Source organism: Trichechus manatus, unplaced genomic scaffold, assembly GCF_000243295.1.
Source record: "Trichechus manatus latirostris isolate Lorelei unplaced genomic scaffold, TriManLat1.0 scaffold00086, whole genome shotgun sequence".
Taxonomy (NCBI): Eukaryota; Metazoa; Chordata; class Mammalia; order Sirenia; family Trichechidae; genus Trichechus; species Trichechus manatus.
The window spans coordinates 6,202,671-6,218,792 of NW_004444022.1; the positions used below are offsets into that span (position 1 = coordinate 6,202,671).

Sequence of the window (16,122 nt, forward strand, 5' to 3'; positions counted from 1 at the left end):
GAGAAAGATGTAGCAGTCTGCTTCCCTAAAGATTACAGCCTTGGAAAACCCTATGGGGCAGTTCTACTCTGTCCTACAGGGTAGCTATGAGTTGGCATTGACTCCACGGCAACAGGTTTTTTTTTTTTTTTTTTTTTTAGAAGTAGATCCTTCTTGCTAGTCTGTCTTAGTCTGGAAGCTCCACTGAAACCTGTCTACCATGGGCGACCCTGCTGTTATTTGAAATATCCATGGCACAGCTTTCAGCATTACAGCAATACGCAAGCCACCACAGTACAACAAACTGACAGACGAATGGTGGATTTTTTACTTAACATCTGAATATTTATCATAGTTTAAACACTTGGAAATGATGTAATTTCCAGCAAGTTATTTATTTTATTTCTTTAAATACTGTTTTCATTCTAATCTTGGATCTACAGATTTATTTCATTTATTTTATGGAAAATATTTGTCACAGAATTGGCAAAGGCAGTCTTGCTGCTAAACCATCAGCTAACTCAGACTAATGTTCTCTGAGGAGTCTTTTTTTAATTAAAATAAATATGCTAATGAATGTCCCTGTGACAGCCTTCCTACTTCCAAGTTCTAAGATGGATAGATAGATGATAGATTGATGATGATGATGATGATGATGATGATGATAATGATGGCAGGACGAAGACACAGAGAGAACACAAAAACTTTACCATGAAATTGATCTGAATGATATAAGGTCCTTTCCCTTTCAGTATTCCTTACTGAAGGTCTCTGCTTTGTTTTCATGCAACTCACATTCAGGAGCAGTTGCATTCTCAAACTTCCTCTTCCTTTCATGGCTCAGAGGTTTTACACCACAGGGCAATGCATCCTCTTAAGCCCGCACCTAGTTGGGTGAGAAGGGTGTCTTTGGTAAAGTAGGAAAAGGTGATTTTAGAAGCAGAAGTGGGAAAGAAGGACTGGCAGACCACAAACTCATTCTCAGTTGCTTCAATTTCAAGAAAATGTACATATGGAAGTTGGGGATCTGCAATATTATTCCCTTGAAGGTAGCCATGCCCAAAAAGCCCCCAGAAATTCTTCAGGTATCACGAAGAAACAAGTTCCCCAGTTTTAAGACTACTGGTCCAGGTACCTACCATCTTTAAAATGATTAATTACATTTCATATTAATTGATGTATTTTTTGTAAACTAGGGAGTCTAGATTATATGAGCACAGAGTCTACTGGCTGAAAGGCAAAGCGCCTACTTTGTATTTCTGAAAATAGGGAGGGCCAAGGCATTCTTGTTAATAGCGTGGAAGTTCCATGTAGTTGTGAGGAATGAAAAACATGGATTTTATAGGTATTTTATATCTTAAAGGCTTAAACCATAAAATTAGAGTTAAGAAGAGATAACAGTGTCCTGATGCTGTTTTCCGTAAGTCTGTCATTCAGCAGTATCTTATATTGTAGTGGTTAAGGGGATTAATTTTGGAATCAGCTAGACCTGGATCTTCATTCTACCTCGCCTCTTTCTGGCTGTGTGACTTTGGGCACAGTTTTTATCCTCTCTTTGATCTCCAGTTTCTTCACATGTAAATTGAAATTTTTTTCGTAAATCTACCTCGTAGGGTTATGGTGAGGAATAAATAACTTACGTTTTATACCTAGAACATACAAGACGCTCAGTAAATGTCAGCAAGTAGTAGTTTTTATAACAGTAATCATTATTGTGTTGTTATTAGCAAATATTTGTTGTCTTTGGCTATATTCAAGCATTATGCCAGGTACTGTGGAAATAGAGAAAAATGGCCAAGGTCCTGACCTCAAGGAGTCTACATTCTAATTAGCAAAAGAAATACAAACACCTAACTAGCAATCCAAGCAGAAAAAACTAAACTCTTATATATAAGAGTAGCAAAATCAAAAGAACCCAAATAATTGAGTACTCGGTTTGAACTTGTGTACTGAGGAAACCATGAAGGCTGATTAGGTTTTTGATAGTTTGAGAACAGAGATGGAAGCCATTCAAGAGAGAGAAAATAGCTTGAGCAGGCTCAAGGAGGTAGGGCATATTTTGCCAGTTCTCAGCAGAGAGAATCACACTAAATGGTCTGTTTATTGAGTGTGAAGTTTATCTAAGCTGAAAAGATAGTTTAGGGTCTCGGCTGCAGAAACAAGATGATGAAGGGAACGTCATCATTTGGAAAGTGTCGTACTAAGAGGCACATGCTGTGCTGCCACTGTGACTCTAAGGCCTACCACCTTCAGAAGTCGACCCGTGGCAAATGTGGCTACCCTTCCGAGAGCAAGAGAAAATGTAACTGGAGTGTCAAGGCTAAAAGATGAAATACCACTGGTACTGGCCAGATGAGTCATGGAAAAATTGCATACCACAGATTCTGGCATGGATCCAGTGAAGGAAAAACAGCAAAACCCAAGAGGGCAGTTATTGCAGCATCCAGTTCGTCTTAAGGATTTTAATGTTTAAACCTGTTGCCGTCGAGTCGATTCCAACTCATAGTGACCCTATAGGACAGGGTAGAACAGCCCCATAGAGTTTCCAAGGAGCGGCTGGTGGATTTGAACTGCCGACCTTTCAGTTAGCAGCCTGAGCTCTTAACCACTGTGTCACCAGGGCTTCTTTAATGCTTAGTTGTATAAAAAATTTTCTGGTATTATATATGTGTGTGTGTGTGTGTGTGTGTGTATGATAGTTTAGGACTGGAGTTGTAAGTCATTTATTTTGAATAAATAACATACCAAGGACCTTGGATTTTATTCTGTTGGCAATAGGGAGCTATTAATTTCTGAGATTTTTTTTTCCTTTTCTTTCTTTCTTTCTCTTTTTTGATGGGAAAGTATGAAATATTCACGTGTCCCTTTCTTCCTTCCCTTACCAAGAGAAGAAAAAGATCATGTACTTAATCAAGTTTCTTCAAGTGGAAATAAGAAACCATTTGGTTTGAACTCAGTTTTTTTTTCATTTAATTAAAACTGTACCTCAACACTTTCAGCTATTTGTATGTATTGTTCCTAGTTGATTGGAATAAACTGAAACTCCTTGATAGCAAGAATATGACGTTTGATTAAGCAGTGTACCAGCTAGTGACCTGATATAATTAACACTTTAGTAAATGTATCAGCAGCTACTGCTGCAAAGCAATTCACCCCCAAACCTAGTGGCTTAAAACAACACTCATTCATTCTCACTCACACATCTGTGTGTTGGCTCATCTGGGCTGGGCTCACTTGGGCAACTCCTCTTCAATCTGTGGGTCTCATTTGGTCCAGGTCTCCTCCAAGTGGTTCATTCTAGGATCCAGTCTGAAGGAGCAGCAGCTACTCAGGGGAAGCGCTTATCATGCCAATAGCAGAGGAAAAGGAGGACAAGCCCAACCACATGAGCACATTTCCAGCCTTTGCTTGCATCTCTTAACAGCCCATTGGCCAAAGCAAGTCACATGGCCAAACCCAACATAATGAGATTGAAAAATCCACAAATCCTATTCTCCTACTGAGGTGTGGGGTGGGGGTAATGGTCAGGGAAGGAGTATGGAATTAGGAAAAATCTAACCTATCATAGTAAAATAACTGTATAGAAGTATATGCATATTCACATATAGAAACCGGAACAACAGTACAACTAAAATACCGAGAAGTCTGTCTGAGTTGTGAAATTGGTTTCTACCTTGCTCTTCTATGCACCTGCTTTGATTCTTTGGGTTAGCCACTTAATTTCACCTTTGGATACCTATACACATGTGAGAAGTGATGAGTAAAATACACATGGCAATACAGGATGTCTGGTATTGAGTGCGAAAATCCAGTTATCAAGAGACAGTCATACAAATAAAAGTTATAAAAGCTAAATCTATTTCATTAATTATATTAAAATGTCGTCGGCATTCACATTTATCTTTGTAAATGATGGAAAGCAATGACATGGGTAATCTAAACCTGTAGATAATCCAGAAATTCTTTATATTGACTGTAGATGCGATTTTAACATTTTGTGGTCAATAAGATTAGCTCAAGAAAATTTAAAATTATAATACTTTGCATTCCCAGAACAGACAACCTTCCAGCAAGGACAGGTGGCTCAGAAATAGAATTTGGATTTAATGATTAAATGAAATAATGTTTGTAAACCATTTGTAAAGTTCCTGGCACATAGGAGATGCTCATTAATTATTTCTCCCATGTCTTTTCTTATTCTGCCTTACCAAGGCAACAAAAAGATCATGTTGTTAATCAGTTTCTTCAGGTGGCTAGTGGGTTGTGGAAATCAGAAAACATTTGGTTCAAACTCAATTTTTTTTTCATTTAATTAAAACTGTACCTCAACCCTTTCAGCTATTTATATGTACTGTTCCTAGTTGATTAGAATAAACTGAAACTCCCTTGATGGCAAGAATATGACATTTAATTAAATCAGCAGTGCACCAAAACGTTTGTTCAGCTGTAGGTTTATGTTGTTTTCAGGAAATCCAAGCTTTTATTGCACTTTAAATCCCAGCCGGGTAATGTTCAGTTTTCCGAATTTAAATATGTACGTTTCATAATTATGTCCATTCCTTTGAGTGTTCAGAATTACCGATCACTAAAAATCATTGTAATTAATGCTTAATTAAAACCAGTTGCTATTTTTATAAATGCCAAAAAAAGTTCTTTTAAAATACGCCTTTATATTTTGTCTATATATTTCTTTTTGATAGTTTTGTATAATAAACCCTCAGTATCTAGTAATATTAATGTACAAAATGTATTGTTGGTAGTGAACGCAGAATGAGATAATTAGATATCATGTACAAATTCAAAACGAGGACCTAAAACCATCAACTTATACAATTAACAAGTTTTCCTGTTTCCATGAATAAAAACCTATTTATATCCATAACGATAAAATACTCATCTGTGCAAATTTTACTTTTTAAAAATACAGCAGTAGTGTACTGTACAACCAGAATCACTCCTCTGGTTTCTTGAAAGTAGTCTTTCAGAATATTTAAGTAATTTATACCTTCATACAACTTCTACCCTCGTACATGTAAGTGGAGAATGCAACTTTAGAATGCAGTGTAATTAGAGAATGCAACTTGGCAATGCAATTTCATTTTGTAAAATGAGAGCCATCATCAGGCAAACAGCATAACCATGATGGTATTAACTAAAATCAGGTAAATGTTTATTTTCAGTCAATAGTAATATTCTTGAAAGGACTTAGAATTTCTTTTGTCCTCCAAGTTTTATCTGGATTGTTGACACCTTTGTGTAATAGCTATTTATCATGTCAGAACATCTATTTGAATCAGCCTAGTCTATTAATAGGAGTCCCTGGGTGGCACAAATGGTTAGGCACTCCACTACTAACCTAAAGGTCGGCAGTCTGAACCCACCCAGAGGCACCTCAGAAGAAAGACCTGGCGATCTACTTCCAAAGGTCACAGCTTTGAAAACCCCATAGAGTGCACTTCTACTCTACAACCTATGGAGTTGCCATCCGTCAGAATCCACTCAATGGCAACTGGTTTTCAGTTTAATCTGTTAGTGGCAATTGGAGAGTAATATGCGTTTCCTGTGCCAATTTCAAAAATAAAAATATATAAATTAGTAAGTTTTGCAAGCATCATATTGTTTTGCATTTTACAAAAGAAAAGCAATTCTATTTATCATACAAGATTGTCCCTCTTGTTATGTAGAGTTTAAAGGATATAAATGTTACCCTTTTCCCAGAAATTTGCCACATAGGAGGAAAGGAAGTAGCTATGATTTTGGTTTTACTTGGCTCTGTATGATATACCTATGTAGATGACTATGTTCTGGTACTTGTATGTCATTACAATTATTTTTTTCTAAGATTTTCTTTAACAGAAAATTATTGCTTTTTTATTGTTCAAAACAAGACTTACTTGCAGTAGGAGTATTATACACCACATCAAGAAATTTAAACGTATTGTTGTGACTTATTACTTATAGTTCCTTGTCTCTTTCCTGTATTCAGCTGTACAAGGATCAGGTATCATTTTCCGAACGGTGGAGGTCACATTACATAAAGAAGGCAACACCTTTGGGTTTGTAATACGAGGTAGGTGGTTGTTAGAAAATATGAACCATCAGATAGTCTTGGAGAACTTATCTGAAATATTTGGAGTAAACTAGAAAGTCATCATCACAAAAACTGATGTTCCCAATATGTAAAGTCACCTTATAATATTTGCACCCTTTTTTCTTTAAATTAAATAAAATAATGAATGGGGATCAAAATGGAGTCCAAGTGATCTTGCTTCAATTTCAATCCATTAATACAGAGTAAAAAGCCACTATTTATAATCCTTGTCAATCCACAGTCATTTTACTGACTTTTTAATTTTTAACATGTCTTTTACCTTCCTTTTTATACTTTTCTATGTTACTGAATCAAAAATGTTGATTATGGCTTAATTTGTTTTAATAGGATTAAGCAACTTGGTTTAAAGTATTTTCTCCTGAAATACATTTTGTTATTCTAACTGTACAAAAATGGATTGAAGATAATCTAATCCTTTGGGCACCTATGTGCATCAGATGTTCAAGATGGTTTATTTAAATTTAAGCTCAACTTACCTTTTATGAGGTGACTGATCATAAAGATTCCAAGCAGCTCCAAATTGTCTATAAAACCATTAATTTGGAGCTATAATTTTGGCTTTTAATATTTTATTTTTCTTACCAGTGATTTCAGCCCTTAAACACTATGCCTACATTAACAACTTGTAATTCCTACTCTGACAGTGGGGTTCAATAGGAAACTATGGAAGCAACAGAGATTTCAAATTTCTTGATTTTGTTGTTGTTGTTTTTACCTGTAACATTTTGTACTTCACCAAAGTCAAAGTTCTATCAAAATTATTAAACAATGAATTAATATTAGCTAAGCATTTTAATAAATATGTTTATGCATCAGTGAATAAAAAGAGATGTGTTCATTCATATAGACTTGTCTTAAATGACTGAGCTGTAAGCATTTGGTTCCATTGTATATTAATCATTTAGCAAATCAATCAATCAAATATTTATTAAGCCCATGACAACCTGTCAGCATAGGACAAAGTACTATGGAGTCATAAGACAAGACTCCTATCTACAGGGAATTACAGTACAGGGAATTTAAGACATAAATTGATAAAGTGCCCAAGTGAGTGGTACAGAGAACAGAGAACGAGGAACTCACTGAGTGGTTTAGACCAGTAGTTATCACATTTTTCTGACCAAGGCCTATTTCTAGGTAGAGCAGCAGACCCTAAGATCACATTCATCCTTCTTATCTACAAATTTTTGTGTAAGAGATAGGTGAATATATGAAAAGTCATTGTACAAATAATTTTGGATCGGGGTGATATATAGAAATCTGTTTCACAATATAGGTATGAAAGAGAGGGGCTTGAACCACATGTATACAAGCCTAATTATTGAAAAGCTGTAGTAAAAAATGCTGCTGATGCAAATATTCATCACTAGTTACTATAGGGTTAATCAGTAACAAACAAACTTGCTAATGAGAGCTACACCAACAATAATTTATTACTAAGAAATAAAAACAATAGAAGCAATTGAAATCCACAACTACTTCAAGACAACTGATGATGTATTGTTAACAAAAATCCTTCCTATAATTTGCAGGAATTTCAAATATGTGTGTGTGTGTGTGTGTGTGCACATGTGCATACATGTACTTGCATAGCATAGTAGTTTTATAATACAGGCTTAGAATACTGCCTGGTACATTCTAGGCATTTAATGAATGAAGAGAATAATTGAATATTATTTAGTCTTAGGTAGACATCAGACTTCTTAGCAATAATGAACTAAATTTAGTTTATGAGTGCTACCTTTCTGTAGGGTTTAATAACTACCTTAGTACATTGGTTGTACATAAAAATAAAAGTTTGTGGAATTTTGCATAATTTCTCAATGATAACCAAATAAAGAGCTTACATTTTCAGATCAGTTTGAGGCCCATCTGTAGGGTCTTCATTGCTCAAAAGGTAGCCACCTTCCATCCCTTTAGAACCATTAGTTAATTACAAAAATAGCTGTTATGGCAGGTAAGACTTAATGATTTAGGGGGTATTTGAGCTGAACTTAAGTCAATGGAAAATAACAGGCCAATTAGGAAAAAGGGGAAGACATTGCAGATGAAGCATATTCATTTAGTATTGGAGAATTTCTTATCAAACATTTAGAATGGGACCTTGAACATTAAAACAAGCTTTTAGCTAATGAATGGATTATATTTCTAATGCTCTATATCAAAGATTCTAAGCCTTGATTCTCCAAACAATAGAACATTGGATCCATAGAACAAAAAATGGTGTTCTGACCCAAATTGGTTTTCACTGTGAGCAAGGAAAATATCTCCAATGAGCATCCCAGGTATAAAATTTTAAGTGAGTCTACTCATTTAGCATATGCTGCCAGATACTCAGATTTGGTCTGCGTTGTAGCGCTGGCACTGATAGTTTTACAAAGCGTCCCAGGTGATGCTAATGTGCAACCAGGATTGTGAATACCACTGGTCTCTCTCTGGTTGATCTCTGCTTTCCTTCGCAGCTTCAAACTTCTAAGTCCTAAGTAAATTATAAATTAAACTTTAATTCATTATTTTAAATAATAGTCAAATGCCACATATCAAAAAATTTAGAACTATCTTAGACTTTATCCTACATTCATTGTTATAAATTTAAATTTAGACCTCCAAATCACAATTATGGAAAGGTCTCTTGCTCTCTTCAGCCTCCATCCCTTGCCTAGTCAGCACTCCTCCAGGGGAAAGCATACCCAATCTTTTGTGATCACCTTGAAAAAGAGAAGCTATTTAATAGTATTTGTATAAATATGACTAAGAATCTGCTATAAGTTATTGTCATGATATTCATTGAAAACCATTTCTGAAACAGTGGCGAATTTCCAAATTTAGATAAAGAGGAATTTTTAACGTTTATCACACTAAATGAAAGAATAAAATACTGAAATGGGTTGGAACTGAAGCCATTCCTGGAGACCAGCTTTCAGCCAAGCATTAGACAGGCCCATAAAATAAACAGTGACACTGGAGAGGAATGTGCTCCTTAGAACAATCAATTATCTGAGATCAAAAGGGCAACATTTGCCTAAAAGCAAAGATGAGAAGGCAGGAAGGGGTAGAAAATTAGGACGAAAGGAAGCGGGGAGCCTAGGGCAGAAATGGGGAGAGTGCTGTCATATTGAGGAGAATGAAACCACTATCATGGAACACTTTATGTACAAACTATCCAGTGGGAAATTAATTTTCTCTGTAAACTTTCACTTAGTACATACAATAAAAAAAAAAAAATACTGAAATGGAGTTTTTACCAATCAGCTGGACTGGATAAATTACTCATAGTAGAAGTGAGCATAAAAGAAGTCTTTGTCTTCATCAGGAAAAGTAAATGTCTTTTAATTTTTCAATTTTGCTAGATTGTTTAACTTGACCTCTCTGCCTGTGCCAAATTTAGGAAATGTCAGACTGTTCTGCCAGGCAAACTTTAGGGAAGTAAACTTTACATTAGCATTTATATTTATTAGGTACTGGCAAACTGAGTCCACCAGATGGCCAGCCAATATGGTGATATACAAGGAAATCAGGTCACATGAAGAATAATAAAGGAAGCTGGAAATGTTCAGCCTTAAGATAATGAGATTTAGCAGGCACGTGCTCACTTTTTTCAACTTTCAGAAACACTTCCTTATAGAAGGGAACATGCATTTTTGCCTTACTGCTCTAGATAGTAGGACCAGGACCAGTGGATAAAAATTACAGGAAGATAGATATCAGTGGAATATTAGAAAGAAATTTCTAACACTCATTTGTGTCCAAATGTGAAATGGGCTGCCTCAAATGTAGTATGTAGGTCAACACTAGTGATTCTCAAGCAGAAGCTAGGGGAGCATAGATTAAGGAAATTGTACAAAAAAGGGGCCCTGGGTTAAAAAGATAATTTACAATAAGTTACCTTCCATCTTAAAATTTCTGTGTTTCTAAAAATTTTTGTGGTGAATTTTCCTTATACAAAATTAAATCCCCATCTAAGTATTGTAACTGGCTTGACATAATCCCTGATTATAGCCATGTATTTATTGAGAGGTGAAGAAATGGTGACTTCAAAAACATGCTCTATATGAAATGAATAAGACCTTTAAAGTTATTATATGCCAGAAGGAAAACTTCACATTTTTCTCAGTGCATCAACAAATGTACTTCAGTTTCTCAGCTGGCATTTTGTAAGTGAATTTTTTAAACGGCAACAATGATAGCATTTTAAGCCTTATTTCTTTTCATTGCTAGGGGGAGCACATGATGATAGAAATAAATCTCGTCCAGTTGTGATAACATGTGTTCGTCCTGGAGGGCCTGCTGACAGGTAAACTTCATCTTTCTGTGTCACTATCTAAATAGATTAAGTAAACTGAGGACTTTTGGCATAGAAGTTGATGAGCTAGAACTTTTGTAGTAAAAAAATAGATATTAAGTAAATATGTTAGAATGTGAAAATTAAAAGAGTTTAGGCTGTGGAGTCAGAAACAACAAACAAGGTTTGACTCTAGCTTCTCCCACTTATTACTCTGTCATTTGCAAGTGGCTTAACATTCTGAGCTCAGTTTCCTCCATTGTAAAATGTAGATAGTAATACCTACCTTGCAGGGTTATTAAGGAGCCTTGGTGGTGCGGTGGTTAAAGCACTCGGGTGTGAACCAAAAGGTTGGAGATTTGAACCTACCACCCACTTTGTGGGAGATGATGTGGCAGTCTGCTTCCATAAAGATTTACAGCCTTGGAAACCCTATGGGGCATTTCTACCCTGTGCCATAGCATCGCTATGAGTCGGAACCCACTTGATGGCAATGGGTTTGGTCTGGTTTTTGTAGGGTTGTTTAGTTTTTTCAGAGATTGGAAATATATGGTGCCTTGCAGAGGGCTTGCCGTACTGTAAGGCCCTTAATAAAAGGCGCTGAGTCGTTCAAGGCATGCACTTGAAATGCACCATCTCTAATTGCTGATCACTCAACCTGGAAAGATAGGTGGTAGTGGTCTGATTCTTACTATTATCAGCATCCTGATCATTATTGCTATTACTATTACCTTTTGATGATGATTATATATGTCAGAATGGAATTGACTTTTAGTAAGATGGAAAGAGTATTGTCAATCTCTAGAGCTTTTTCTTGCCTGCTAATGAATATATAAAAGGATAGTTCCTTCAGCTTTCATATCGTGAACCTCATGGGGTCCCAAGTAAACTCACAACTTGGGGGTCTCAGGACATATTTGTCTTCGTATTAGTTCCCCACAGCAAAAGTTGACTCCTGCCATTAGATATTATTGAAGAGTAGGAGGAAAATACACTGCTTATCCCATCTCTGTACTATGTTTCAGACCAGGAATAGGTTTTAAAACCTTAAAAAAAAAAAAAAAAGTAGATTGAGTAATAGTAGTAAGTAGTATTTATTGAGCATTTACTATGTGCTGGGAACTGTGCTAACTGCTTGGCAGGCATTATTTTATCCTTATAGCCACCCTTTAAATGAGATATTTTTACCCATATTTGCAGATGAAAAAACTGAGGCCCAGTATGGTTAAATGACTTGTCAGCTACTAAGCAGAAGAACTAGGATAGGAAATCAGGTATATTTTCCTTCAAAACCCACAGTGTTAGCTCACCTTTTAAAAAGATGATGTTTAAGATAAAGTAAGAAAATATGAAGATACTGGTCTCAACTGTGTTTAAATGTCCTAACAAAAGATAACACAAAGTCAAAAGTTCTGGGAAATTTTGTCTTTTTCCCTTCTCATGCTTCTCCTAAGCAAATAAAAATATACCTCATTTTTTAAATTAAAATTTAGAGTTGGATTTGACAGAAATGTCAGAAACAGGCAACTAGTTTGTGAGCAACTTATTATCGAATTAGGACTAAAAGAAATCTAAAAATTTAAGATAAAAATACAGAGCCAAAATACCTAGAGAATTATCTAGATGAAATGTGAAATATATTATCTAGATGAAAAATACTTAGAGAATTGTCTAGTGGAAATACATTATCTAGAGGAGATATATTATCTAGATGAAATATATTATCTCAATGAAATATATTATCTAGATGAAACAGATCATTTTTATTATTTCCAAATCCTAAACTTGCAATTCCCTCATTTGATTTTCTCATCTCCGTGGCCCTTCCTGAGGCAGGGAGGGTATAATCTAGAGCCCTCCCTAGGTTACCTGTGTCGCTAATGTGTCATGAATGTCCTGAGGCATCTTCTCCCAGTGTCTTGAGTGTCTATGGTCACAGCAGGGAGAATAGCATTTGCCTGCCCCTTCCAGGGAATGTGAGACTGAATCAATTTAATGATTGCCAAATGGTCTTATAAATCAGTAGGAAAATTTACAGACTAGGGGAATTTTTCACCAGCACTCCCTATCCAGCTTGAGTTCACTGGTAATAAATTGAATGAAATCAGCAGGCTTATCTGCTCACCTGGCTTTGGAAAAAGAGGTGAATGCTATTTCATAGGCTCCAATAAATCACTTTTAGACAATTCAGGCAAAAACCTAGAGAAGGGGAAAATGTGACTTCATTAATTTTGTACCCCAAGAGTTAACTGTAGGTAACTTGGTTATTTGCTACTGCGTAGTTATTTTCTCATTACGGATTTTCATATTGTAACAATTTTCTGTTCAGGGTTACCTCTTAACTCTCTTACTGTCACACTTGATGTTTAAAAGGAAATGTAAATGGGATGGATGGCAGAACATGTGTGAAAGAACCACTTTGGCTAAGTGACTATTAATGCTGATCCCCATTATGCTAAATTAATGAAGGCTGTTCCTTTATTCTCTCTTCAGGGAGGGCACAATCAAACCTGGCGATAGGTTGCTCAGTGTGGATGGAATTCGGCTTCTTGGAACCACGCATGCTGAAGCTATGAGTATTCTTAAACAGTGTGGACAAGAGGCAACGCTGCTGATAGAATATGATGTCTCAGTAATGGGTATGTTGGAGTCTGGAGGTTATGATCTCTAAGCTCTAGAACAATGTCACCGTCCATTCCTGATAGCCCACTTTGGATTAAGCATGAACTGTTATACCCTCCTGTAGCAGACAGAATTTCATCAGTACTGTATTATTATTCTGCTTGGGTTCAGGTGGAGGTGAGTGGTACTTTTCGGTAATTTAGAGTTCTCATGTCAATAGGTTCTGTAATAAGGTCTTATTCTGTCAGTGTTGTACCTAGCAATCAGCTCCTGTGTATGGTTTACTCTGTGGCAGCAAATTATTTTTCTCTTCGAAATCACAAAAAATAGTGTTATTAACCTAGGGACTGGTATTTTTTCTTTTACTACATTGAAACTGGGAGCAATAGGGATTCCTTTTTTTCTTGTAACTTCACGGTATGAAGCCAGCTAATCAAGATTAATGGAAAGTACCATTCATTCATTATACTTTGGGACAAGAGAAGGCATGGGAATATGTAGTATCATTGACTAAAATGAGAAGTTGAATGCAGTACTTTCTTTAAATAGAAAGTAACTCTATTTCTACCCTCACACTTATAGTAAGACTGGGAAGATATTCTCATGTGGCTTTTAATATTGAGAGAGAACGAGTTTTGTATAATGTTGACTAAGGCAGAAAAATTATGAGAAAATGAGTTGGAATCTGAAACTGAAAGTTAAATCATGTTGCAGTACTCCTTACAGTTTTCAAACTTGATTTTGTGACCTATTTCATTAGCAGAATTTACCAGCAAATTTTATGCTGATGAAATGTAGCAGAGAAAGGAAATTTATTCTATCATTACAAACTCTTTATTTCCCACTCTCTGATTCACGCAAGGAGCCCTGGTGGCACAATGGTTAAGTGCATGGCTGCTAACCAAAAGGTTGGTGGTTTGAACCCACCCAGCAGCTCCATAGGAGAAAGACCTGGCAATCTGCACCGATAAAAATTGCAGCCTTGAAAACTCTATGGGGCAATTCTACTCTGTCACATTAGGTCGCTATGAGTCAGACTTAACTCAATGGCACCTAACAACAACAACAACATGATTCATGTAGAACAGTGTTGCTTGGGAGTATTCTTAATCTGTCTGCTGGCCTAAAATATTTCAGAGAAGTTTGAGGTTTCCTAAAGGACTTAAATTATGAGATTTAAGGAGTCCTCAGCAGGATAAATGATGTAATATGCTCTTGACAGATAAAGTTCAGGAACAAATATTTCTATTTCCTTCCCTCTGTTACTTTTCCCTTCCTTTTTTTCTCTTTTTTCTTCCCTCTCTCTCCCTCTTTTCTTTCTCCCTTTCTTTTGTTATATGGTATTTGAATGCGCTTTTCAGTTAGATGATTTTCGTTCTGTTTTCAATTCTACTGATTACTAGCTGTTGATTTGGACCATGTTACTTAATGTCTCTGGGCCTTAGTTTTCTCAATTGCCAAATGGAGATTAGCAATGTCTATTTTAAAAGGCAATTATGAGGAAGGATGCCATGGGCCACATTGGTCCTGAGCCAGCCGGGGTAGAGACAGCCTGAGCTGCAGATATTACTGCTGAGATGTTTAGGACATCAATTAAAAATGTCCAGTCAGGTGGAGCCAACGTAACACTATAGACAGAAGCATCATGCCATCCCTCCACAGCAAAGACTCAAAACACTAAGTAAAACAGAGACAAACATCAATCCTGGAACACTAAGCATCAAATGAAGAGATAAAGAACTCAACCAAGCACTCAGTGGAATAAGAAACTGACAGAGAACAGAGAGTGGGGAGAGATATGGAGTGGAGGTCCCTTACCAGCTAAGGCAGCACGGATTCGCCACCTTGGACTCCTGTTGGAGATCAGCATACAGGGAGTATGGGAAGGATGCTCCATGGAACTCCCGGCAGGAGCAGAGTACTCAGTAACCAGAGTCACACACTTTCCCACCCTGCACCCTTCTTCCCCCTGCTCAGCCTTCACTGCTTCCCAGCAGGCCGTGGGCACTTGGATGGGGAGGCACTTGTTCCATGCCTCTTGGATTCACCCCGCCCACACTGGCTGGCTCCTTCAGTGCCATTTCTTTGTTGTTGGTGTTGCTTTTCTCAGGTTCTTTTGGTTTCTTCCCTGTCTTCCACCTCCTCCCTTACTCTTGAACGCCTGGCTCCGTATGCCATCTTTACTTCTTCTTGACAGGATGTGAAGTGCCACTTGGCTGGGGAACTGCTTCCCTGGTCTGCACCACCATGCTGGTGGGATCCCTGGGACCTTTTTTTGTTTTGTTTTTTCTTTTTTCCTTTTTGTTTTTCTTCATTTCTCAGTTCCTCCTCTCTCCACTCCAATGCCAGGCTCCTTCAGCACTTTTTTTTTTTTCTTTTTGGCTCCTGTTACTCTCTCTCCTCTCTCTTCTTTCCCATACCCAACTTAGCTCCACACATCACAACCTCCCCCTCCCTCCTGCCCAGCTGCACTGTGCACTGAACATCACACCCCTGAGCAGCACAGGCACAGCCTACTGGAACCTGCCCTGCACTGACCCCCGGCCCACCCAGTCAGCCTCAGTACATGCCTCAAACAACCCATCCCAGCCCCTCCCCTTCACCTGGACCTGCTCTGCTGCACCATAGCTGAGCAACGGACCCTGCCTTTTGGACAAGGAGGTAAAAATATCATGCCCACAGATGAGCAAAGAACAAAGAACACACAGCCTGCCTCCTCAGACATAACCAAATAAAACAAAAAAGTAGGATGAAACAAACAAATCTACAACCAATAAACAAAGAAAATAACTACTGAATGTCCAGAAGACAGCAGACAATATCAAAATATATAGAAAACAGGACAGGATGGCTCCAGGAGGCATCCAAAATAAAACACCAGATGACTTTCCAATAGAAGAAAAGATACTGGAACTACCTGATAGGGAATTCAAATTTCTGATATTCAGAGCTATCCAAGAATTGAAGCAAAAAGCAGACAAAAATGAGGAAAAAATAGACAAATTCATGGAAAAGGCAGACAAAATCGTGGAAAATACAGACAAAACAATGGAAGAATTCAGGCAAATAATACAGGAACAAAATGTCAAAATAAATTCACAACTAGAAATCATACAAAAACAACAAT

At 37.0% G+C, this 16,122-nt stretch overlaps 1 protein-coding gene and 1 pseudogene across 2 annotated transcripts in view; both read left to right on the forward strand.

Annotated features, from left to right (window-relative positions):
• GRIP1 (glutamate receptor interacting protein 1) overlaps positions 1-16,122 on the forward strand; it is a 332,455-nt gene that overhangs the window by 171,405 nt on the left and 144,928 nt on the right. For both annotated transcript variants that reach the window (XM_004381537.2, XM_004381538.2), the window contains exons 5-7: positions 5,966-6,049; positions 10,310-10,385; positions 12,867-13,012. In XM_004381537.2, coding sequence (XP_004381594.1) covers positions 5,966-6,049; positions 10,310-10,385; positions 12,867-13,012 — 306 coding nt within the window. The remainder of the gene's footprint in view (positions 1-5,965; positions 6,050-10,309; positions 10,386-12,866; positions 13,013-16,122) is intronic.
• On the forward strand, positions 2,143-2,436 carry LOC111821455 (60S ribosomal protein L37 pseudogene; annotated as a pseudogene).